Source organism: Vanellus vanellus (assembly GCF_965231255.1).
Source record: "Vanellus vanellus genome assembly, chromosome: 7".
Lineage (NCBI taxonomy): Eukaryota > Metazoa > Chordata > Aves > Charadriiformes > Charadriidae > Vanellus > Vanellus vanellus.
Genome location: NC_138912.1, coordinates 10439420 through 10463015, shown reverse-complemented (window position 1 = coordinate 10463015; position 23596 = coordinate 10439420). Strand labels below are relative to the sequence as shown.

The window sequence follows — 23596 nt, the reverse complement described above, 5'->3', positions numbered from 1 at the left end:
CAAGGAAAATCCTTTTTTTCATTGTTAATTTATACTATTTCCATCTTTGATACTTACTGATTTGAAACATTTACCAGTGGTCAGTGTAGTGATTATCTGGACAGGCTGTGCTTGTTTGGTCAGGGCAATCTGTTGAACATTAAACAATATTTGAAGCACAGTTAATTATTTGCACTGAATTCGCTCACCCTCGAATGATTGTGGCTTGTCTGAAAAAAAACGTAGGCAAGACAAAAAAGCTAATTTCAAGAAAAAGCGAGCATAAGGATGGTTAACAGTGCTTTCACCCTTCAGGTTCTTCCACTGCTCGTTCTCCTAGGGAACACACATTTGTGCGTGAGTATGTTTTTATATCACTTTTCTTGCCACGTGCCAGCTCTGCTCCTTGCTGAGCCCTTCCCGGGCAGCGGGAGCATTTAGCGGAGTATCAGCATTTCCGGACAGTGAGGTCCCCCAAGTAAACGCTGCATAAGAGGGAAGCCCCACGGGTTTCTTTTGAGCAGATATCTCCCATGCCAAGGAAGGGCCCGTCTGGGTGTGCTCGGTGGCCTCCCCGCTCCCCGGGGTGTGCGGTGGGGAGCGCAGCAGCTCCCCCAGCCCTGGGCGCCAAGCGATGCTCCAAACCACGGGGCTGCTCAACTGCACGCTGAAGGGACTCGATAGCGAGATTAAACAGCTCATGGATATGCACTGGCTTTGTAGTTTTGCAAGCTCATTTGTCAGAGGTAAAATTTACCCCAGCCATATGGTTTGGATGGGTGAATTATCATTGCCGCTAACGTGGAAGGAAAGTAAACGGCAAAATATTGTGGCTCGAGATGGCCAGAGCCCTGCTCCGACAGACCTGGATATACTTTCCCAAATCTGTTCATCGCCTCTTCAAAGACAACTGAAAGAATGACTTGTAACCAAAACAAAGTTAAAAGTCAGTTTTAAAAACACTTCTTTTGTTCCTCGAAGCACTGCCATCAAGCATTTTTTCTTATGAAGGAATTTGAGGTTCTTTCAAATCTCTGCTTTCTAAATGACAGTTCCTATGCGTGCAGATTTGTATTTACCAAAATGCGTTGCAAAATTTCAGATGTTGGCATGTTTAAATTGAGTCCTTTGGGAAAAATATATAGCAAGGGGTTTTAACGGGTTATAGATCTTCTTGACGAGCTCCGTGAATTTACAATTGGCGATTTTCACACCACAATAAGATATTTATTAATTAGTGTATCATCAGGACTACTTATCCGCTGACAGCAGTGGATATGGCATCCTTGATCCACTGGTACACGTGGGAGCTTACTCGGGGAATCAGTTCTAGGACAGTTCAACGCCAGTGGTACAGACATGGTGGGAACCCAGTCTAATGTAAATAAGCTCATAATGAATCGGTTGTGTTAATTCACACCCAGTGAGAAAGATGTAGGTGCAGTCTTAGCCAACATGAAGTCTCGCACAGATTTTTCCTAGCTAGTCCTAACTGTTAGATTGATTCATTAGCTTTGACAATCCTAATCTGAGTTTGCTCTAAATGTTGCTGTAGTGTATATCTCCCCCCGCCCCTGAAAATTCATTAACATTGCTAAAATGCAAAAGCAATTCTGCTGTCACTGAAAAGCAGCACGACAGAATATTCAGCAGGCTAGTTTTTAATAAAACATGTTTTTTCTTCATAATTAATATAACAAGGTTTTCTGGCTTAGCGCTTGGCACAGATCCCAGAAAAAAAAAAAAAAAAAGAGGGGAATGAGTCGCTGTGACGTGACCATTGCATGACAAACATGTTATGAGAGGACATTTTTGCCTTAATGATTTGTTCCAAAGAAAAAGTTACACTGAAACAGTTTGAATGAAAAAAGAACAGACTTTGCACTTTGCTGAAACCATGGAAAACACTCTTCAATTCCTATTTCCATGCTTTCCCAGAACTATCTCTCTTCATCATTCTCATTTTTATTCAAATCTGGGTTTAGGAATTTTTATAAGTAACACTCTGATTAATAAATGTTATTGACGAAATGTAGCAGAAGTCAAATGCAGTTTTAGGCAGTAGCTCATATTTTGAATCAGTCAAAATAGAAGAGGAAAGCTTTCGGACTTTCCTGGATCTGGTGGGTTCGGAGCAGGATCCTGAGGCAAAAATATCCATTTGGTTCTTTCATATTACCTGAAGAGAAACTGATTTCACCTGCATGAATCCAAACTATTTCTATAAAAGGCAGGAAGCTGCATGATGGGCGCAAGTGAGAACAAAATTTGGTCCTTTGTTTTAGCATATACGATGCAACTGCACCAAAGATTGTCTTCAGACCTGACAGGTCTTCTCAGGTTGAGGTTTGGGTTTTTTGTTTACTTTTAATTACAGTAGGTCCTCACTGATACGCACATCAGCTTTGTATGAACTTTGAGAGAAATCAATACGCTTTTGCTCAGCAAGATACTGTAGTAGAAACGTGCCTGCCATGAGGTGTTGTATTGTTAGGTATTCCTTACTTTCCCAAAAAGAAATCCAAAGGGTTCTGCTGCAGCAGGTTGTATCGACATTCAGCCACAGCAATTCAGCTGCCGATCCTGCCTGACCCGGGCTGCTATTGAAGCAACTTTTCTGCAATACACATAGATTTAAAGGGTATGCTTAAACGTTGTGCTGAGCTGGACTGGAGAAATCCGCAACAGGATGAGACCAATTTGGGTCCCGCAACACAGCGGTGATGGAGCTGCTCATACACCAGTCTGCAGCTCCCACTTAACAACGCTCTAAAGTGCTTCAGCATATGCTTGCAGGGAAAAAACAGGTGATTTTTAAATCAACGGATGTTCAGATCAGGTTTTTTTTGTTATGTCATCGTTCCAAGCTCAGCACCCCTGGCAGCAGAGAGGAAGAAATGCAGGAGTCAGTGCAGCAGAGGTGGCTCTTCACCGGACATTTTGGAGCTTCAAAATATTGCTGTGCTTAGTTGTGATGGAAAGTGTTTTGAAGTCACTGGGCATGCCCAGGCCTGTAACCAAGCGCACGCAGTAGCGGAAAGGGAAGGATTAAAGTATCCCATTAAGATCAAACAATTGCGCAGAAAACTTATCATTGGTGCCTATCTCCTAGCTGGCCACAGCAGATACAAAGCTGTCACCAGCAGTACAGGTCTTTCCTTGCCTCAGGTGCTTGGAGACCAATGTTTTAGGCTTTTCCAAAGTCAGCTCTGCCTGACATCTTTTTCTACCCACCAATGGACCTATTTCTGTAGTAAATTCCCACTTCTGCTCCCCTCACCCTCTCTCCAGTGCTGCACCACTCACGCGAGGGCTCTACGCTCCGCTGCTTCGCGAACCGATCGCTGCTGCAAAGAGGAGCGAATCCTGTCAAGCCCGTCTCAATTTGTGGCCCGTCAGGTGTAATGCCCTTCTGCAGCGCTCGCCTAAATTTGCCTGATGCAGCAGGAAAGCAACAAAGCCCTGGGAGCGCCCCCAGCTAATTGTGCACCACGCGCTCAGAGAGGGAAGCGTTCCTCGCTGACCCCCGAAGGCAATCAGCTTATGCCCTGAAGCGTGCAGGTTGATATCCCGTGTAACTAAAGGGACTTAATGACTTTGCATAAGCTTTAAGTCTAGCGGTATAACCTGCATTGCCAGCACTGGCTGCAAAAAGCGTTTGATAGCCCAGCCGCGCTCCTGTCGGCGCCACAAGGCTGGCTCCTGCCGCCCCCCACGAAACAGATTTTGTAGCTTCCCATCGCTGCGGCATCCAAGGCTGACCCCGTTTTCCACCTGGGAGCACAAGCGCACCTCATCCACCAGCGAGCAACTTTAAAAACAGCCAGCCGCTACCAGGCCATCTCTGAGGGTGCAAAGATTAATTTGGAAACTTTGATCTCTTGGAAGACAGGAGCAGGTAACTCCCGAGTAAGAGAACCAAGCTGGTTTCAGCAGCACCTCCGACGGCTCTTGCTGTTTTCCGGGATCCCTGTGGTTTTTGTATCAGGTGCTACCATGGGAAAGGTTCATAACTAAATAATCAGCAAAATAAAGACTTTAAATGTAAACTTCTCTGGGTTCCCTGGGACCAGTCGATTAGGAACATGTCATTTGCTGTGAGGCGCGCGCTGCAGTTCCGTGTGGAGGCAGGAGATGCCTTGCTAGCAGAGAGGTGAAGAACTCAGAGGTTTTGGTGGAATCTTTTCAGGGAATGGTTTCCCAGGCTAAAAATACAACATGTGTTGCATGTGTACTCCAGATGATAATATGCCCCGCGTTCATTATACTGCAGCCGTGGCCTTGGCTGAGAAATACAATGTCATTGCTGGAAAAGCCACTTTCCCTTGAAGTTCAAAGACTGTCACTACCCAAGATGGTTGCAGGCAAAAATCTGGCCGATTGTAAGAGCATCAGAACTGTCGATTCCCTCCTCCTTTGGCGAGAAGCCCAGACAAAGGTTCCCACTGAGAGCTGTCAGCAGGATCAAGGGGTTCACTACGAAAAGGCAGTAGTTGTGTCTGCCCTCGTGGCTCCTTCATGCCTTATGTCAGCCGTGGATGGAAGTTGATCAAATATCCATCCTCGTTCTCCAGTTCATCCCCATCCCACCTCCTTCTCGGCTGCAAAGCTGTGACTGCACAGAAGAACAAATGAAAGGGGCAATATTTGGGTTGCTAGCGTAGAGGCCACTTCATGGCAAGATGCAGGAGAATTTGCACAACTTAGTGCAATTAAGTGAGTAGGCCAATTGCTACCAATGCAGTTTAATATTTGAACTCCTGTAGTGCTTTGTTGCAAGGTGTGTGTGTGCGTAGTTGGTAGTTTTCGTCCCTCTGCTCATCTGTCAAGCCAGCTTGAGTAGCTACACTGTTTTCCCTGGAATTACTTCTGTTTTGCACACATGTAAATTCACAGCCTAACCCTGGGTTGTCGCCTTTGAGCTGCCTGTTTCTCCACCTGCTTTTGTGTTTTAATTATTCATTTTGATTGTAATAAGGGGTAGCAAATGTACCCGAGACAATCAACAGTTCAGCTGCAGAATGCCCTTGGCAGCTGTAAATAATTTCCCTTGAATTTGGGGTCAAATCTTCCTGGCTTTATTCAGAAAGAATCACCAGAGATTAACTGGACATTTTTGTCTGAGAAAGAGCCATAAGAATCTGTCCTGAGACCAAGAAAGCTCATGGTTCCGGCATTACTGTTTGAAATCTATTACGTTTCATTAGTCTCTCTATCTTGACGAGTTGAAATGGAAAAATGGAGACTTATCATCTATCTGCAGTGTTTAACCTTGGTACAAAGCCTAATTAGCAAAGTTTTGATGGTTCTTTGGAGAAACGAAGCTTTAGTGAAGTGCTAATCATTACGATGATGACGACAACAAAGGTCGGGTGAAATCAGGATATTTTGAATTTGAGCCATTCTTCCACCATTTTTTCTAGAAGCACTATAAATGTAATCAGCTCCACACTCAGCAATGCACCAATACCCATATAAAATGTCTCTCCCGGATTTTTCTTCCAGCGTTTCTTTTTTGTGAGCCTAAAGTAATAAAATTCAAAATTGCTCTTTGCAAATTCTTCCAGCTTCGTCCCCCATCTCTGCTGACCTGCTATGAACAGGATCCAGCGATTTTACTCCCTCTTGAGAGAGCACACAAAGTATCGGTGTCGAGCTGCAGCAAGGAGACTGTTTGGTGAAACCAGCCCCACAGTCTAATTTCTCTCCCCCCCCCCCCTCCCCTCCCCCCCCCTCCTTTTGTTTGAATCCTGCTCCTGGCTGGGCTGAGTATTGCACCTCGTCGGAAGGACAAGATCCTCCTCTGCTGGCCATGAGCAATACGGCACGGCAGGCAGGAGGCCCTGCCTTCACTGCCCCTGCCTGCACCCCCTGCCTGCACCCCTTCCTGGACCCCCCATCCTGCAGCCCCCATCCTGTGCCCCCCCCTTCTGCATCCTGCATCCCGCATCCCGCATCCCGCACCTCCCATCCCACGTCCCACCTCCTGCATCCCCTCATGGCATGGAGGAAATGACAAGCTCAAGCCGGCAGAAGGGCTTTGAAGGTGGCACATCACCGTGGAAAGCTTCATGCAGGGAGCCAAAAGGCTAAAATTTGGCCCTGTGCTGGCTAGCGGGGGTGAAAATGCTTCAAGACCAGTACAGTCTGGTGGGTGGTCCAGTGGACGTCAGAATGGAGGAGAAAACTCTCCACGCCAAGAGGTCAGCTCTGCCTGGGGTCTTGTCCCCTGCGGCTCTGCTGTTGCAGCTCGTGACAGGCACATGAGGGGGAAAAGCTCCATGACAAAAGGGGACACTGGAGCCTTACGATAAAGATTGGGTTTATCTCTTGGGCTCTCTGTGCTGGATGCTCCCGGAGATTTTGCTCCCGGTAACATTTGTACTGTGTCAGCAGATAGAGGCTTTTATCCAAAACTGGGAATCAAAATTTGGGACTCAGCTACCCTGGAGTACAAGCCACTGCCTTCTCTGAAGGATATTACTGGAAACATGCCCATTTTCTAGGGCACCAGTTTATTGGGAGTTTAGGGTATCTGCCCTTCTGCAGTCGGCTCTGCCCATGGAGGAGCGCTTGGAGGGGAAGGGTGGGTGGATAACCTGGAAAAGAAAGTAGTGTAGCAAGGTGCTAGGTCTCTCATCCTTTCTTGGTGTGTGAGCTATCCCCTTGGGCGCTGTGAAACTATCGTCTCTGCTCTGCAGCTTGGGGAAACTGAGGCACAGAAGAGCATGATGCAGTCACATCCTGCGCCTCGCTCAGCCTGGGCTGAAACCCTCTGGCATTCCCATGTGGTGCCAAAGGCTGCCCTGAGCGCAGGGAAGGTTCAGCAACCACCCTGAAGTCAAGCCCTTCTGCCCTGAAACCCTTTCCAACCCCATCAGGCAAAGAGCACAGCGGGGCACAGCGGAGAGCTGGGGAGGGAAGTGAAATATTTCTTGCTTCATCCCGCTTCCGTGGCTGCTCCCTTGTTCTTTGTTTCATCTCTTCCTCCAAAAGAAAGGAGTACACTTGCAGGGTCTGTTTTGGTCTGTATTTATGGGTGAACGCTACCACTAATTGTAAGTGGAGCAATTAGACCTTTTCCTTCTACAGTCTCCATTGGGGTCTGGCAAAGGATCTGAGGAACGCTGTACCTGCACTCCTGACGCACACACCCCGGGCAGAGCTTTCACAGCCTTCTCATTTACCATCATGTCTGCTCTCATTCGGGAGGGGCAATCGTGTGAGTGTGTGTGTCCTTCCAGCTGCAAAGGATTTAGGGGCGTGTGTGTGTGTGTGTGTGTGTGTGTGTGTGTGTCTCACTCCTGTGCACCTGGGAAGGGGCTCCGCTGAGCCGTTCGGGGGACATCGCTCTCATTAAAGTCGGTGGGAAGGGGAGCGCTGGAGCGTCTGTTCTCCCTGGCTCAAACACAAGAGGGACGCAAACGTGCCTGAAGCAAAAACTCATTTATATATTCCAGATAATATTCGCAAATGTGAATTCTGAGCTTTTTTTTGTCCTGTTTCTTATTCATTGCTTCTGATTCGCTCGTTCTGAGTCACAACCAGTGTTAGCTGAGAATCTCTTTCTTCTATATACCATTTCTATATATAATGCACAACTAAACAGGGTGTATATTTACAGTTAATTGTATCTGTAGCAATACGTAGGTGCACATAATCGTATGTGAGCGTGTGTGTAAGCACACTGACTTGATTAGGAGTGTTGTTTGGAAATACATTTTCTTCTGACAAATTGTCTGAGGGATGAAGAATAGCAGCTCGAAATCTCCTTCTTTACACCTGCTGTTAACACACACGTTCTTGTTACAGGCAGGTAATCCTGTCCGCAGCTGGGATTTAGTGCACGAGGGAAAGGGAGCTGAAATCTTCACGCGAGGGATGCATCCCGGTGTGGAGTCAGTGCGTCTCCTTTCAGACCAGCCTCACTCACACTCTTCAAAGGCTGAGAGCTGTTTTCCTTCTTCTGTTCCCTTTTGTCGCTTGCCCTTGATCATGAGCCAAACAGGAAAGGCTGGAGCCCCACGTCGGAGGTCGGACACATGGCATTTCCTCACGGGAAGAGCCAGAAATGTTCTCCTCCATCCAAAGGTTGTCGACAGCCTTCCAGCTCGGCGGTCCAGATCCCACCGGCTGTACCATGCGTGGGGTCCCGGGCCGTGCCGAGCTGCCCGACCTCCACTTTGCTCTGCCGGAGCACATCCCAGGCTCCGGCTTTGGCAGCCGGCTGGAGCGTGGCCACTCTCCGTATCTCAGAGAAGTTAGACAAATAGTCAGTCTGTGGTCACTTAATAAGCAAAGAGGCAATTTAAGTCGTTCAGGACAGGTTTTTCCCAAAGCACACCAGCACTGCGGTTTGGGCTGGATGCTCAGAAACACCAGAGCTCCCATACAGGTTGTTGGGACCAGTGGGCACTTTTAGACATTTTGTTAATGTTTTGCAAGAGCTCTTAGAGTCCAGCCCACTTCGCTCCAAAGTGGGTAACGAGCTTATCCAATGTCCAACACTGGGGGCAGACAGAAACTTTGTGCTGTAAACTGATCGCCGTGATGGCTTTTGTTTTTCCAGAAACTGACTTTTTGCCCTTTTTTATCTCATGCAGGCTTCCCATTTCTTCTTCCTGGCCGACCTGCTGAATGGTAAGTGGTTTTGATTTCTTCATTTTAACTTCTGCGTACAAAACTGAGAGGCTGGTGACCTGCTCCACCAAAAGCCTTCGCTACTGCCCAGCGCTGAATTTTGTTAACTTAATGTACGGCTTTGCTGAGCTTGAAATAGGGCTGGTCATCGAGTAGAAAGTCTGTTTGGCTTTGGGCGAGTAATACAGTGAGCACTTTCAGACCTCCACATGTACTCTGTGTCGGTGCAGGAGACAACGCTGCATCAGGGTCCCAGCCGGGAGCGTGTCTGGCCCGCTGGAGCCCAAACCAGAGCTACAGCAGCAGCACCAATCTGCAGCTGATTATGGGGTACTCCTAGACCGCACCTGCAACTCACAGCTCCGTTGTAAGGCAGGACTTTCCTGCCACTCTGCGGCCTCGTGCTCAGCACAGCTTTGGGAACCCATGGGTGACACAGTGGGTCACGGGCTGGAGCAGAAGTCACGGTGCTGGGCTGCAAACCTCACAGAAGGATACGCAAAGCGTCTATCTGTGCGTGCAAACTGAAGGTCAGATAAATGAAAGCTGACTTTCCCTTGCAGCGTACAACTAACTGTGGAACTTATTTCTGCAAGGTTTTGTCCAAAGTGCAAGAAAGTTCAAAAAGTGTTTACAAGCTCATGCAAGTAAGAAATCGTTGAAAGTTACATAGCATTAAGATGTTGATAAGAGAAAAGCTGGGATGAATGTTGTGTGAGGATCTGTAGATATTGTGTGAGGATTTTTACATCCCTTTGCAGCCTACTTGGTCCACGTAGAGGATTATGGTTTTATTGCTAAGTTTAGTATTTGTGCAGGTAAGCCCTGCTCCTCCTTTTCTTGATTTCAGTGGCTCTTAGATCTGAGGTTATAATTTATAGCTAATAAAGTATTACATTATTTTTGCTTCTTTTCTGAAAAGAAAAAAAAAAAAAGAAGAGAGTGTGGCTTTTACTATGCATTTACTATGCATTCATTATTCAGCCACATTCCTGTTCATTCCAGTGGCATTTTGGCTTCCAGGTCAAACCTGCAAGTCCAGCAGCCTTGTAGCTCATACAGCACTGCTTCTTTCCCTAAATCAATGTTGTTCGTATAACCCGATGTGTGTGGAAAACAAATTTCCAAATCATTCGTGCATCTGAGCTCAGTATTTAGCTTCTGCAATTATTTGACCGCAGAGCCACGCACCTGCCTTCAGGCTTTACGGACAAGACTTGTGCAAACTGGCTGATTTGCTTTTCACGCTTCCTTAATTCATTCCCCCTCCCTATGCTTTATGGTCCCTACCCCAAACCACCGCTGTCCCTGCAACCTCCCGCTCCTCATCCATCCTCCTGATAGTCCCCACTCCCTCAGCCGTCATCGGCGCCTTCGCCCAGCGCCCGTCCCTCTAAGGAAAAGGCACTGCAAATCGGCTTTTAAGTAACAGCCACAAAGCTATTTGAAAGGCTCGCTGCTCTCGCTTCTTTTGCAATTTCTTTCTGAAGCCGCAGATACTCCCAGCCACAGCCCGTGTGGAAAGGAGGAAATACCGTGAGGTCTCGTCTCTGCAGAATTAACTGGGAGACATCTCGTTATTTAAAATACAGTCAGGATTTCAGCCTCATAAAAATAACACTACATTATTCTCAGAGCTGGAGACAAAAAGTATTTAGAAAGGTGGCAGGAAAACTCATCCTGCTTAAATTAGGCCAGATTTCAGTCAATCCCCAGAGGTTCAGAGAGCTTGAATAAACGCTGGGTACTTTCTGGCGCTCTTGATGTGTGTTGGCAATAGACTTTAACTTTGTACATCACTCATCTTGACAACTGCAGTCCAACAAAGTTACCTCGCAATTCAGGTCACTCGATGGCATCCTAATGCATCACTTTCCCACTTGGAACATTAGTCATGACTTGATCCAGCGAAGGTTTTGAAAACAGTGTGACTGCCGATGTTGGGATATCTGTTCTCTCCGTAACAGAGAGCCCATGTAAGCTAATGAACAAGGGGATATTGATCAGAAATCCATTGCTTGATTGACAGCTCTTGGCAATGTGAAAAACTGCAGATGAAAGCTTGAGCAGTTTAAAAGATCACCCAGACCTCAAAGCTGATTTGAAGCTTTAAAAGTCAATCTCTGCCTATCAATTATGGGGGGATTTTTTTGTACTACACAGAGGAAAGTTATTCTTTGAAAATTTGCATGCAGGATGTCTAATTTAATTTCATGTAATAGTCACATTTCAGTGACAAATGTCAGATCACTGCTTTTTTTAAGCATGTTAAGGTTTTCCAGCACTTACAAAAAATGAACACTCTGATTTAGTAATATGCTTAAATCAACCAGTGTATCAGACTTTGTGCGTTAATTATGTGCTCAGATAAAAAAAAGTGTTGTTTTTGCTTTACTAAACCTATGACTTGTTATGAATAATTAAAAAAATGGAATGGGAGCACTTCTTAAATAAGAGATGTGGAAGCCAAATAGTTATTTAATGTCGAAGAAATGATAAACAAGAAGACATCTTTTAGTTTGATGTCATGTACCCACACCAGGGTTTTCTGTTCCTTGTTTTTCACTGCTTCGTGGGGAGGACACAGAGTAGCTGGGAGATGGGAAACATCACTCCAGTGACCTGTAGCAGCTATTCCTCTTTCACAGTTTCATAAAGAGAGATAGTAGTGGAGAAAGGAAGGACACTGGTGATTTCTCAGGTCGGCCGCACTCCCACGTCACCTTGGTTGGTGTCCCAGCCAGGCAGCTCAGCTCCCCGACTCCCACTATTCACATGGGGGACCAGAGTACCCAAAAGGGTTTGCTGAGGTTTTCTGAGCCCTTTCCACATATGCCCTTAACTCCATGACGTGATCCTAAAGATTCACTTAATGTTGCCAGCCCATGAGGGGGTTGCTTGCTGCCGCCCACTCGACCTCAGTCCCGACCACCCGAAAGTGCCCTCCTCAAGGGCTGCCGGGTGCCAACCTGGCCTCAGGTGTGTATTAGCCTGTCCCAAAACTGCCTGGGGGCCATCTGCCCCCTCTGTGCAAATGGGGGTCTGTGCTCCTCCGCCTCACAGAGCTGCCAGAAGCAGATCCTGCAAAATGTGAATTCCATTGTGGCCAACTTGGGGTTTAGAGCACTTAAAATAATCCATAACGAGTCAACAAGTAATATTATAAGTGTTGTTAATAACTGATTACTCCAGAAATGATGCCAATGTAAAAAATAAGGTGACAGTATTGTAATTTCTAACACCATACTCACACTGAGCAGTTGGTTTAAAAATCATGGTAGATGCTTCTACGATGGCTTAGCTATTTGTGCTCATTTGGAGCACTTGTTTTTCCGCTGTCAACTCAAGAGAGCCCTCACCAGCCTCTGTGAAGCATGCTGGGTGTGTGTGCAGTCTGGTTTTGGCAGCCGCAACTCCCTTGTTCATCCTTCACAACTTTCAACAGGTATATCTTTTCTACGCAAAGGGCTACCCCATCCATCAGCATACTTCTTTAAAGCATCTGCGGAATAAAAGCCAACACTCCCCACTAAGATTTTGAAAATAAACAGGGGGAACAAAATCAGACTCCTTCAGACAATTCCCTCAAACTCAAGTCCGTTTGCAAAATCTCCCCTCCGACACAGTGAGCTTGCGGGCTGCATTTCAGGCAAAGCACTCTTTTTGTTTTCCTTTCTTAACTACATCACATTAAATTTAATTTTGTTCACGGTAGACAATGTCCTTATCTTCCAGCGAGATCCTTCTGTTCCTCAGCAAGGCACACACTTCTGCAACACTTGCACACTGTCGAAACTCAGCTCCTGTGGAAATAATGAGCTGAGGAAAAGGAGTCTTGACTTGACATAGCAATAAATGAGGTGAAACTTTCCTCTTTTTTTTTTTTTTGGTGAGAAACGAGAGTTGGCATGTAGGAAAAAAAAAAAGAAGAAAAAAAGACGGTTCTATTTTAATATGAAATATAAAACACCCATTGTACAAAAGTGGAATTTTTTTTTTTTCCAGAAGCAAAGAAAGAATAAAGATAAAGGCTGTAAGCGAATGAATGAGGAGAGAAAACTAAGATAATGCAGTCGATAATCAGTTCAAGGCAGAGCATTATCCATGGGGCCATCGGTCCGGCCCTAGGGGAGAGCTTTATAAAATGTCTCTGTACGTAGCTTAGCTTTGCTCATTACCATAGCTTGCCTTTGAAACACCAGAGTGGCTTCCACCGGCAGCGGCCGTACCTGTGCGAGGAGCTGCCAGCCCACTTTAATCAACCAACCCCCCCCCAAACGCAGGCTGGCAAAGCTGCGCGTCCCGCTGGCGCAGGGCCCCCGGGGAGGACGATGGCTGCCGGCAGGCTGCAGGCCGCGCTGAAGCAAGGGTGGGCTTCTCAGCACGTCTCTGCTGCGCCAGGCCCTCGCTCCTCCAAAAGGGTTTTGTGGACGGGGAGCCACGTAGGTCTGCAGGTGCCTTGGGCTCTCGCTCCCCTCCGATTTCCCTCGAGGTGGGTTTCTGCGTCCTCACAGGCACCCACGTCCCGGTGAAGGTCCTGCCTCGCGCTGCAGCAGGGGTGACGCTGGGGATCAGAGCAGCTGGACAAAGAAAACCCCTTCTTCTCGTAGGAACACGAATCTCCTATTCTCACTGTGCTGGCAACAGCCATCAGCATCTCTCCCCTGGCTGTGGCGCCGTGCGGGGGGCTCGTGCCCATGCCTGCAGAGTCCCCACTTGTATCCCATCCGGGGTGTCCCAGCTGCCCCCGCGGAGCCGGCTGAGCACCCATGGCCCCCGCGCCCCGCAGCAGTGGCAGCGAGGGCAGAGGGGCGCCAGCGGTGCTCAGGGGTGGCCGTGCTGGGCACTGGGAGAGCTCTGCCCACGCCAAGGAAGAGCTGAACGGCACCTTTGATCCTTCAATATGATGCAAGCTCTGGACCCCCTGATGTCCCAAACAAGCTCAAGGAGAAAAGGAGTGTCCATGCCAGGGAATAACTTCTTTCATACCTTCTCTCCTTCTAGTAGTTTTAATTCCTCTGTTCTTCCACCCTCTTCTCACCCTCCCGACAGACGGGGCTGACGACTACGAGTACTACGATGAGTACACACAACCGGAGCAGGACCCCCTCCTCCAGCAGCAGCCCACAGACGACCCTGACTGGTTTGAGGCATTTTTTGGCTACAGCGATACCAGAAAAGGTACCTCCGAGAGGTGGGCAGGGAGGCGAGGAAGGGGTAAAATCCCAACCCTGCGCTTGCAGCCTCAGCTGCCAGCCTGCTCTCGAAATGCCTGCATCAAAGGGATGAGTTAGGAGGATTGTTTGCAGTGTTCTCCTTTGTATTCCTCTTGTAAGGAGCCTGTGTTTTATCTCTGGGTTTCACAGGATGGATTCTGATCATGCAGAACATTTCTGATTGCTACTACAAAAAAGCACAGGCTTATTTGTCTATAGACACTGTAAGATGTAATTGCTGTTTTCATGGGATATATGTTCTGTATTTATGCTGGGAACCAAATGTAGAGCAGGTTTCCTTGGTTGTTTTTTTTTTCCTTTTTTCTCAGTTGCGGGGTTTTTTTCTTTTCTCTTCTTTTTCTGTTTTGCCAAACTTTTGGAGACCAGGAAAGGATCCTTGAGATTGCTCAGGGAACAGAAAAGGAGAGACAGGGAAGTCGCCTGTAACATGCCTTGGGTTATCCCCTGGTACAGAGAAAGCAGAGTTGGTACGTGGCTGCCCCATCACCAATTGCTCCTGGCAGCCTGGAGTGGAGTGGAGAGGTTGAGCGTGGTGTGAGGAGCAGCACTCAAGTGACTCCCAGCAGGTGCCCACTCCCTTGCAGCAATAGCCACCCGGGGGTATTATACAGTATAAAGGTGGTGGGCAGCTTTTCCAGGGGAGATTTAGTGCCATGCTGCAGCCAGGGCAACGCCAAATCCAGACCCCTCCACGCTAAGCGCGTGAAGGCAGGTGCCCAGGGCCAGCTCTGCCTCTTAAGTCGCCGGCTTCTGCGACTGCAAATCTGGCCCTGAGCAAAGGAAGAGACTTGCCCCATTACAGCTCCACCACAGACACGGCAAAGGGAGCTGAGGAGCTCCAAACCCGAAGCCCTGAGCTGTTGGAGCTTGGAATAGGCGCTGCAGCAATTCATAGCTGCTCCCATGGCTGCTGAGCTGACGTGTAGGTGCGGTACCTGTTACACGGGATGCTGCGGCCAGGAAGGCAGCCTTCCGCGGTCAGAAAATGCAAGAAGAAAAAGCAGGTGATGGCGGTGGAGAAGCGGAAAGTAAAACTAACAGATCTCCGTCCTTACCCCAGCAGACCCATGTTCCTCCAACCCCTGCAAGAACAACGGGAGGTGTGAAAACAGAGGAAGCAACTTCAGCTGTCTCTGCCCTGAGCCGTACGCTGGGACTACGTGCGAGGAAGGTAATCACTTTCGTGCTAACTTACACTCCTTATTTTGGCTGCTAATGTTACAGCTCTGTCAATGGAAGCAAACATGGGGCTTTATAAACCCACTGATTGTTGGGGTGAGGCTTTTGAGAGCCCACCACAGTCATGTTCGTAGGTCTTACACTTAGCTCTTGTCCAGACCAAAGTCTGTCTGAAGTGGTATCCAGTAAAATAGATTTCAGGTGTGCAGAAAGTGCTCCTCTATCCCCTGCCAGGTGGGCAGTGGTGAGCTGCTCACTGGTCCTGCAGGTTTTTTGCCACAGATAATGTGAACAAGAAGGGAAATCCCACGTCCACACCAGCCAGAGAAAAGCCTCCTTGGGACACTGGGAGAAAGCATATCTTCCCGTGATCCCTGCGAGGGCACAGATCTCATGCACGCACACTGATGAAGCACCTCGTGTCTCTGTTTTCCACAGTGAAGGACATGTGTCTGGAGAAGAGGTGTCGTGAGGGAGACTGCCTGATTACATTAACCCCACCTTATTTTCAGTGCAGCTGCAATCACCCCTACAAACTACCTGACTGCCAACGAGGTGAGCATAGCCCCACCAGAAAAGGGTCCCGCTTAGCTGGGCACTGGGTGAATTGGGGTGGGAATGGCACAGCGAGGTCACCTCACCGCAGATGGTCAGCAGTGGGAGATCGCATGCAGCCCACCGCAGAGGGTGGTCCTGCACTGGCCATACAGCCTGAGCCTGCCATGGGTCCCACCTGTAGGGTTGGTCAGCGATGAGTTATGCTTGATTTACAGGGTGGTGGTTCCCTAACTGGTGAGACCACCAGTGTTTTTCAAGAGTTCATAAGAACTTGAAGCCAACAGGCTCAATGGGAGCTCTCCCCAGTTTCCACCGGGCACACGGGTGGTTGTATGGTGTTCAGCAGAGTAACAAGGCTGTTCTGTGTTTTCCACATTGACAGCATCTTCACCGTGCAGACCAAACCCATGCAAAAATGGAGGTATCTGCATACGGCACAGAATCAGATCAAAATTCACCTGCAAGTGCCCTGCACCTTTCAGAGGGAGATTCTGTGAGATCGGTATGTCACAGCTCCAGGGGAGAGGGTAGGGGCAAAGCCTCCAGGCAGCCAATGGCTGGCTTCATCCTGAAGTCAGACCGATTGATCACACCAAGTACCTGGCTGCACCCCGGGGCACAAGCCTTCTCGGGGAGAGTGTCGGAGGCAAAGGCTGATTTCTGCAGCCACCTTCAGCAAAGGGGCTCAAAACAGTTCCCATACTGATGTTTTCTGAGCGTGCTTCAGCAAGGTCCCTAATGAGCCAGCACACGTTTCCCAGAGGTTGCATGTGTCCTGTGGAGAAAGTACTTTCCATTGGGCCTTACTTAAACACCCGAAAGCTGATGTAGTGAAGATGCATGTCCAATTGCCTGTGACTCCCCAGGATAGGGGGACAGCCACTGTCACGCAGATGGGTGGCATGGGATTACCCCAGCCTGTATGGAGAACCTTCTGCCCTTGCGGCATCACCATGGGCGCCACAAACCACATGTTTCCAAGGAGGAGGATTTGTTTCTTTCTCATTTAAAAGTTGATTGAGCTTCCAACTCCATGTACCACTATGTGCTCCACATTGCAGGTGACTTTTCCTCCACCTCGCCTACAGGTTAGGTTCACAACCCCACAATCTTCCTTTTGGCGAATCCCTTGCCCTAGCATGATAGCAGCTCTGTGCCCACTTCTGTCTATTCCTGATAATACTATTTCTTGCCCAGGCCATTGATGGGAGAGGTTCTGCTTTGGCATTAAGACACCTCTTGACTGCTAGGTCTTCACCATGCAAAGAAGTTTCAGCAGTTGAAGTCAATCAAGCTTCAAAGTGGAGAGACGTTGGGACATTACTCTTATTTGTGGGTTATGTAGGATAAGGGATATCATTATATGACCCAGTAGGTCCTTCTCATCCTCCATAAAATGAACATAGGGCACGGAAAGGAAGGAAGAGGAACCACTTTGGGCAAGGAACAACACAAAAGTCATTTTGATATCAGCATTGTCTTCCTACAGGACTGGATGATTGTTATGAAGAGAACTCCTCCAAATACAGAGGAAGAGCGAACCAAGCAGTGAATGGCAAGACCTGCCTGCACTGGAATTCCCACGTTCTCTTGAAGCACCCTATTAATGCCTTTATGGAGGATGCTGACTCTTATGGCATCGGTGAACATAACTTCTGCAGGTAATATTTTGAAGAAGCAAATGTAGAATTCTGTATCAAAGAGAGCACTGAGGACAAACTGCTCACAGCTTTGGTGAACTGATGGTGTTAAGATCTCACATCTTTCTAGACACAGCCTGTCTATAAAATACCAGGATGTTAGAAGTGCATTTCCTTAGTCACTGTACTGATAAGAGGATTCCAGAAGCATCCCTCATTTCCCTGAATCAGTTCCTCATTTTTCTTAGGGTTAAGATAGGTATGGGGATAGTAAAATGGCAGAAGCCCCACTCCCTTGTCTCAGGGACCTTCTTTGTCAAATCTTATGAAAGAGTGTCTTTGGAAGTTTGGCTCTCATATAGGAGCATGAGTCTGCTCTCCTAAGCATCCTCAGCTCCTTGCTGGTTTCATGGAGATTTCCTCATTCCAGCTGGCTGATGCTTTCAACTGTTCCCTTCAGGAATCCTGATGAGGATGAAAAACCCTGGTGCTACATCAGAAAAAATCACAAAGTGGAATGGGACTTCTGTGACATTTCACCCTGCTCAGGAACAGGTAAAGAATTAAAAGTGAGCTGTTTGGCAGTGTGTAGGGGGTCCAGAGCAGCAGGTGACCCCCTGTTACTTAACTCCTCCAGTCTGATATTATCTCTGTGTTATACATCTGCTCTCTCTTCCAATGCAGCTGAAGAGAGCACATGGCCAACAGAGAGCCCAATAGACCCAACCGGATCAGATGAAATGTTCAAAACATGTGGACAACCAGAAATTCAAAGAACGCTCAAAAGAATCTATGGTGGAGCTAAGACTACAGCTGGCAAACATCCCTGGATGGCATCTCTGCAGATAAAGACTTCAAAAAGAAGCAGGCATTTCTGTGGTGGAGTGCTAATTAAGGCATGCTGGGTTCTTACTGCTGCGCACTGCATTGAGTAGGTGCATGTCCTATGCCTAGGGTAGATAAACATACAAAAATTGGAATGGTTATTAAAGATAGTTTGGAATCCAAAGTTTTTGCGATCCAAACGATTGCTGGGAATTCAACTGAAAGGAAAACATACATGTGAAAGAATGAACGTATACATGAAAATACACACATACTTAAAATTGGTGCTTGCTGGAATAACAAATTCGACTTAACCCCCACTCACCTAAAATGGGCTAAAATAGTTGTTTGAGAGGAAAAGAGGAGGAATATAACAAAGTTTTGCAACGTATGAAAGAAGGACTCCATGAAAACCTCAGGGGATATTGGGATACCGTAAGCAACATCACATATTGCATCACAAATAAGATCTCCAGAACAGTCAAAATACGCTTTTCGCTTTCAATTGCTTATGTGCCAGCTAGCTTAGAACAAGACATTTCCTTCAACATTTTTGTTGAACAGGTTGGAAACCACTATCTTTGGGAATTAATAAATTATGCACTAGAGATTATTCCAGCACAGATGATTTTAAGTATACCCAGACAAGGCAAGCAATTGTACTCCCACGGCCCCGGGAGTTACCACTCATCATCACAGCCACAGTAACAGACCGTGTGCACACTGCTACTCTGTCACAAAATGCAAAGAAAAGAGTAATCGTGAAGGTTTAAATCATTTTATTTCATGACTGCAACAAGATAAGAGCACGTGTATTGTCCAACACAACCACTTCCCTGACTAAGCCCTCCTGTAACAATCGTAGGAAATCTTCTGGCCATGCTCTACAAGAGGAAGCAATATCTTGACTTCCAGATACTAAAGATGCAGGCTTTCACCACCACTGACAGACAATGTCTGCATATAATTTGCTTTTTTTTTTTTTTGGCAGAGAACCAGCAGAAAATCTCCAAGTAGCCCTTGGAAAGCAAGACCTCAAGAAGAGAGAGCATCAAGAGCAAATATTTGACGTGGAGAAGATCATCGTACATTACAAATACAAAGAGAAGGACAGTGTCCCACACAATGATATTGGTAAATCCCTTTTACTGAATATTCATGGTGCTCACCTCCAACCCCAGTTGTTTGAAGCACCTCTTTCCAACTACAGTCAGTGTATAATTCCCACTGAGAATATATTCTGGAAATAATTAGGCCAAATTGTGGTTTAAACCCATTTGAATCTTTGGGATGTGAACTGCGATGGGCAGGCAGAAGTCCCTGGGGTGGGGGGAGCAAAAAACCAGGGACAGGTCCAGCATGTAGTGCAAATAGCACATCAGGTAATGCAGCTTTGCAGAGGGTTGGGTCACAGACTGGTGATGATGGTTAGGGGTCAAAACCAGCTACATATACTTTCTGTTGTTGTTTATCTTCTCTCCAGCACTACTTAAATTGAAGCCAGTTGACGGTCACTGTGCAGTGGAAACAAAGTATGTGAAAACAGTGTGTCTGCCTAATTTCTTCTTTCCCATTGGGACTGACTGCTTCATTTCTGGATGGGGCGTGACAGAGACAGGTATTTATGGGCTAGCTGGATTTTGGCAGGTACTTCCGTGGCAAGGTGAGCTGGTACTTTCAGTAGCAATTGCCAGACCCAAATGTGGACCTAGGCACTTAGTGAAACCAAGACATGGAATTCAAAGCTAAGAACAGCTAAACCCTGCCATGGAAATGACTCATTAGCAGAAATCTCCAACTGCTAGACCAACCAAACCTTTCAGAGTGCTGAAAAAGTCCCCGACGCACTTTTTTTTGCTTGCCATCTGACACACTATGTCATGGTTTCATCTGAAGCCAGCAACAGAAGCAAGACGGTATCGAGAGAGGCTATTGTATAGTTTGTGTGTTTCAAGACAGGACCAAGAAAGACGGGAACTTTCACATGGTTTTCCAGCCCATTGGGTCAGATAAAGCTTTTCAGAAGCAGCATCTGGATCTTCAGATGCACTGAAAAATAAAAAAAAAACCCAAAGCTTTTCAAGTTCAACCAGCTCTATCCAAAACCTTTCTTGCCCGCAGTAAATCCTAAGGGGAGAAATTACTATGCTTAAAAAAAAGATAATGGCAATTTTCTGAAAAATGCATTGTCTCATGTTCTGATTGATGTGTTGCTGTAAAGCAGCAGAAGGAAAATGTGTCACGGAGGCTGCAGTAGGTGTCCTAGTGCTTTGTGACTGATACAGCCTGATACGATACATAGGACCAAATTCTCCCTTCTGATGTAACTCTCATTGAAGTCCACAAGAGACAAGTGTGTTCATTTGATCAGAATGCACCAACAGAATTTAATGGACATTTTTTAAAAGTTCCAAATAAAAAGTCTCTCTTAAAAAGGGTACGGGGAAATTTTTTTTTCCCCCAACAAAGAATATCAAGTACCCTGTACGTGTTCAAACTAGATGGCTCCTTCTTTGAGCAGAGCTATTATTAGCATTTCAGGAAATCACTGCAGAAATTGAATATTTCCTGAAACTCAAGCAGAACCAAACTTATAAACCACCTTTAATTATCTACAGATGTAGTGCTTTGAAATTCTGGCTATTGCCTTTAGATGTCAAGTTATGTCTTTAGATTCACTATAATTAATCATTGCCCTTAAATATTGTATGATTTTCAGTTTTCATCTGTTTCATTAGCCTATGTGTTAAAACATCTAATGGCACCAGCCTGAGAAGTGCTGAACAGCTCTAAGTCCCATCGGGACCCACAGGAGCTGCAGACAACCAGCACCTTTGAAAAGCAGGATTACACGGGTAGAGCCAATCAGAACCAAAATCTTGACTTTGTTTTTGTTCAGGCAACAACTCGGTGTCCTGGGTAAAGCTTCCACGCGCCAACTCTAACCCTTATCATTTCAGACAGATGATACTTCTTTTCTTCCCAGGCTAGCCCATGCATCCCCCCTGCTCTTCCCCCTTCCCATCCAAATGGCAAGCAAGCTCCTATTTTGAACAAAGACAACATGTAACAGGATTGGGAGGAAGGTGACTCCATTTTTTTGGTGCACATCCCATAGATGAAGTATCCCGTCAGCTGTTAGATGCCAATGTGAAGCTGATTTCGCAAACGAAATGCAACGCACCCAGAGCATACGATCACCTACTGGATGACAGCATGTTTTGTGCAGGAAATCTTCGGAGGCCCGGAGCTGATTCTTGTCAGGTCTGTTGCTTTTTCTGTATTTGAACACTAATATTTTTTTTGTGTAAATAGTCAGGCTGTGCAGAGTAATAGTTTTGGCAGGGTGCTGCACATCTATCTGTTTCTCCCATCAGTGTGTTTCAACAGCCATCGTCTTTCTTCAGTACAGTTTGAGTTGTAGATCCCTAGAGCTCATGTTGTCACTGTCAGCCACAGGCAGATCTATGGAAGCTAGAGACTAGCCTGGGAAGCTTAGTTTCTGAGGCAGTTTGTCATAACAACCTGAAAACTTGCCTTTTTTCTCTCCATTTTATTATGGCCTCTGCCATGAGTACCAATTCTGATCTGATTTTCACTATCAGAGTTAAGACTTGCAGGGAAAGTCAGGATTGATATTTCTTTTCATTACAACTGGTGCAAATTTGAAGCAAGTTCATATTTACACCGTTGTAAGATAGGGAGGAGTTTGAACATTGCTTCCTGAGGTACAAACTACCACTGCAAGCATAGTTCACAGTAGAAAATCACCAATAAAACAAAAAAATAAAGTCAGAATAAAGTTATTTTGAAGGATGTGGGAGAGAGCAAGCATTTTCATTTATGCCAAGGATCACATCTGTATCTTCCTGAGCTCAGGCTATGAATGCCTGGTACTTTCATACCTGGGAAATTGCATGTGACCTTGTCATATATATGTCACAGACTTGAACAAACAAAACCTTTCAGCCAAAAAGTTTGGTATCATTTGACCTGGTTCCAGAACTGCAAGCCTACTCAGGAACTGAGCAGCATCTGATTGTACATCTGATAGGAAAAAGCCATCATTACAGCTTCAAAGATTTATGATGGGAGAGGAGCATTCTTATTTAGGCTAACGTTTTGCTTCATGTTTTGAACATGTATGCTTTTTCTCATCAGGGAGATTCTGGAGGCCCACTAACTTGTGTAGAAAACGGCTCCTACTATGTATACGGCCTTGTAAGCTGGGGTGAAGAGTGCGGGTTAAAAAACAAGCCAGGAGTTTATACCCAAGTGACAACATTTCTCAGTTGGATTAAATCCAAAATTCGATCTGAGTCAAGGTCACTTCATTAGGATACAGCTTTGGAATGACAAATGGTAAGCTTGAGATATTTACTTATTTTTACTATTTCTCCAAATGCCTCCTTTTCAACTAAAACGTTATTGATATTGCCTCACGGCCTACATGGCGCATCCTTCATCACCAACTTGAAAATAGCCTTAGAGCATTTGCTAGAATGTCAGTGAGAATTTTCCTATTGGGGGCTTTGAAATAAGCCCACATTTTGTAGGCAAAACAGATCAGAAAGTAAAGCAACTCAATTTCTTCCCCAAATCAACCAGAAAGACAGTTGCCAATGTTTCCAGTTTTGCTTTTCAAGCCCTGAAAATTCTGCAGGCTCAGCTGCTTGCCACCCTTTCCCTCTTCCCCTCATGCCCCTGCCTAAGGTGTGTTTTTTCTGCACTCATTGGATCCTGACACCTCAAAGTTATTGGTGTGGGCTCCTAAAGCCAGTGCCATTTTTCACATACACAAAAGTCACCGTGTGCCTATGTTTGCAAGACTGCAGCCACTGGAAGTACCTGAGGAGCAAGGATCGGGCAGAATTTTTTTAAAAGCACTTCTGTGGGGCAAATAACCACAACTCCCATCAGTGATGCATTCCAGATTGAAAAAGCCAAAAAAAAACCCAAACCCACAAAAAAAAACCCCTAGGATTATCCACTTTGTTCCTGATTAGAAGAGATTTACTTACTACGGTCCAGATCTACAATGGTATATACAGGCTTAACTTCAATTCATTCCAGTGAGACACAGGGGGTATTAAATACCATTAAAAAATGCATCTAAAGCTATTGGATAATTCTTGGGTTTTCACAAGTTTGCAAGTCGAACTGTATATTTTTTTTCCCAATGATTCTGCAACCCTACACAGAAATTTGAAAAATGGGGTATTGGTATTAAATCAGGATGTAAAGAATAGACAAGTTTGCGAAGAATCAATTAGTTAAAATAGAAAAGTCCCTTCCATCTGAATCCCAGGGTTTACAACCTTCTCTAAGCAGCTACCTAATCTATCAATAGCTACCCCTATTGCCATAATTTCTAACAAACTAATTCTGATTTTTTGCTTTGGAAGATTTGAAAAAAGACTGAAAAACTAATTGTGATCTGAATACATCCTGTTAATCAAGAACCGATTCTCTGATGTCCACTAACAGGCGTGCCCTTGGTTAGTCAATGATAACTTTGCTCCCACTGGCCTTTGTCTT

At 46.2% G+C, this 23596-nt stretch overlaps 1 protein-coding gene across 1 annotated transcript; it reads left to right on the top strand.

Annotated features, from left to right (window-relative positions):
* Positions 1-267: 267 nt before the first annotated feature.
* HABP2 (hyaluronan binding protein 2) lies at positions 268-22396 on the top strand (the record flags this gene model as incomplete). Its single annotated transcript, XM_082486404.1, has 13 exons — positions 268-336; positions 8583-8619; positions 13672-13800; positions 14920-15027; positions 15474-15590; positions 15976-16095; positions 17083-17254; positions 17694-17788; positions 17918-18164; positions 19050-19192; positions 19542-19676; positions 21177-21322; positions 22220-22396. The coding sequence occupies 13 exons, from the start codon at positions 268-270 to the stop codon at positions 22394-22396; spliced, it is 1695 nt and encodes a 564-aa protein (XP_082342530.1).
* Between the last annotated feature and the right edge of the window lie 1200 nt (positions 22397-23596).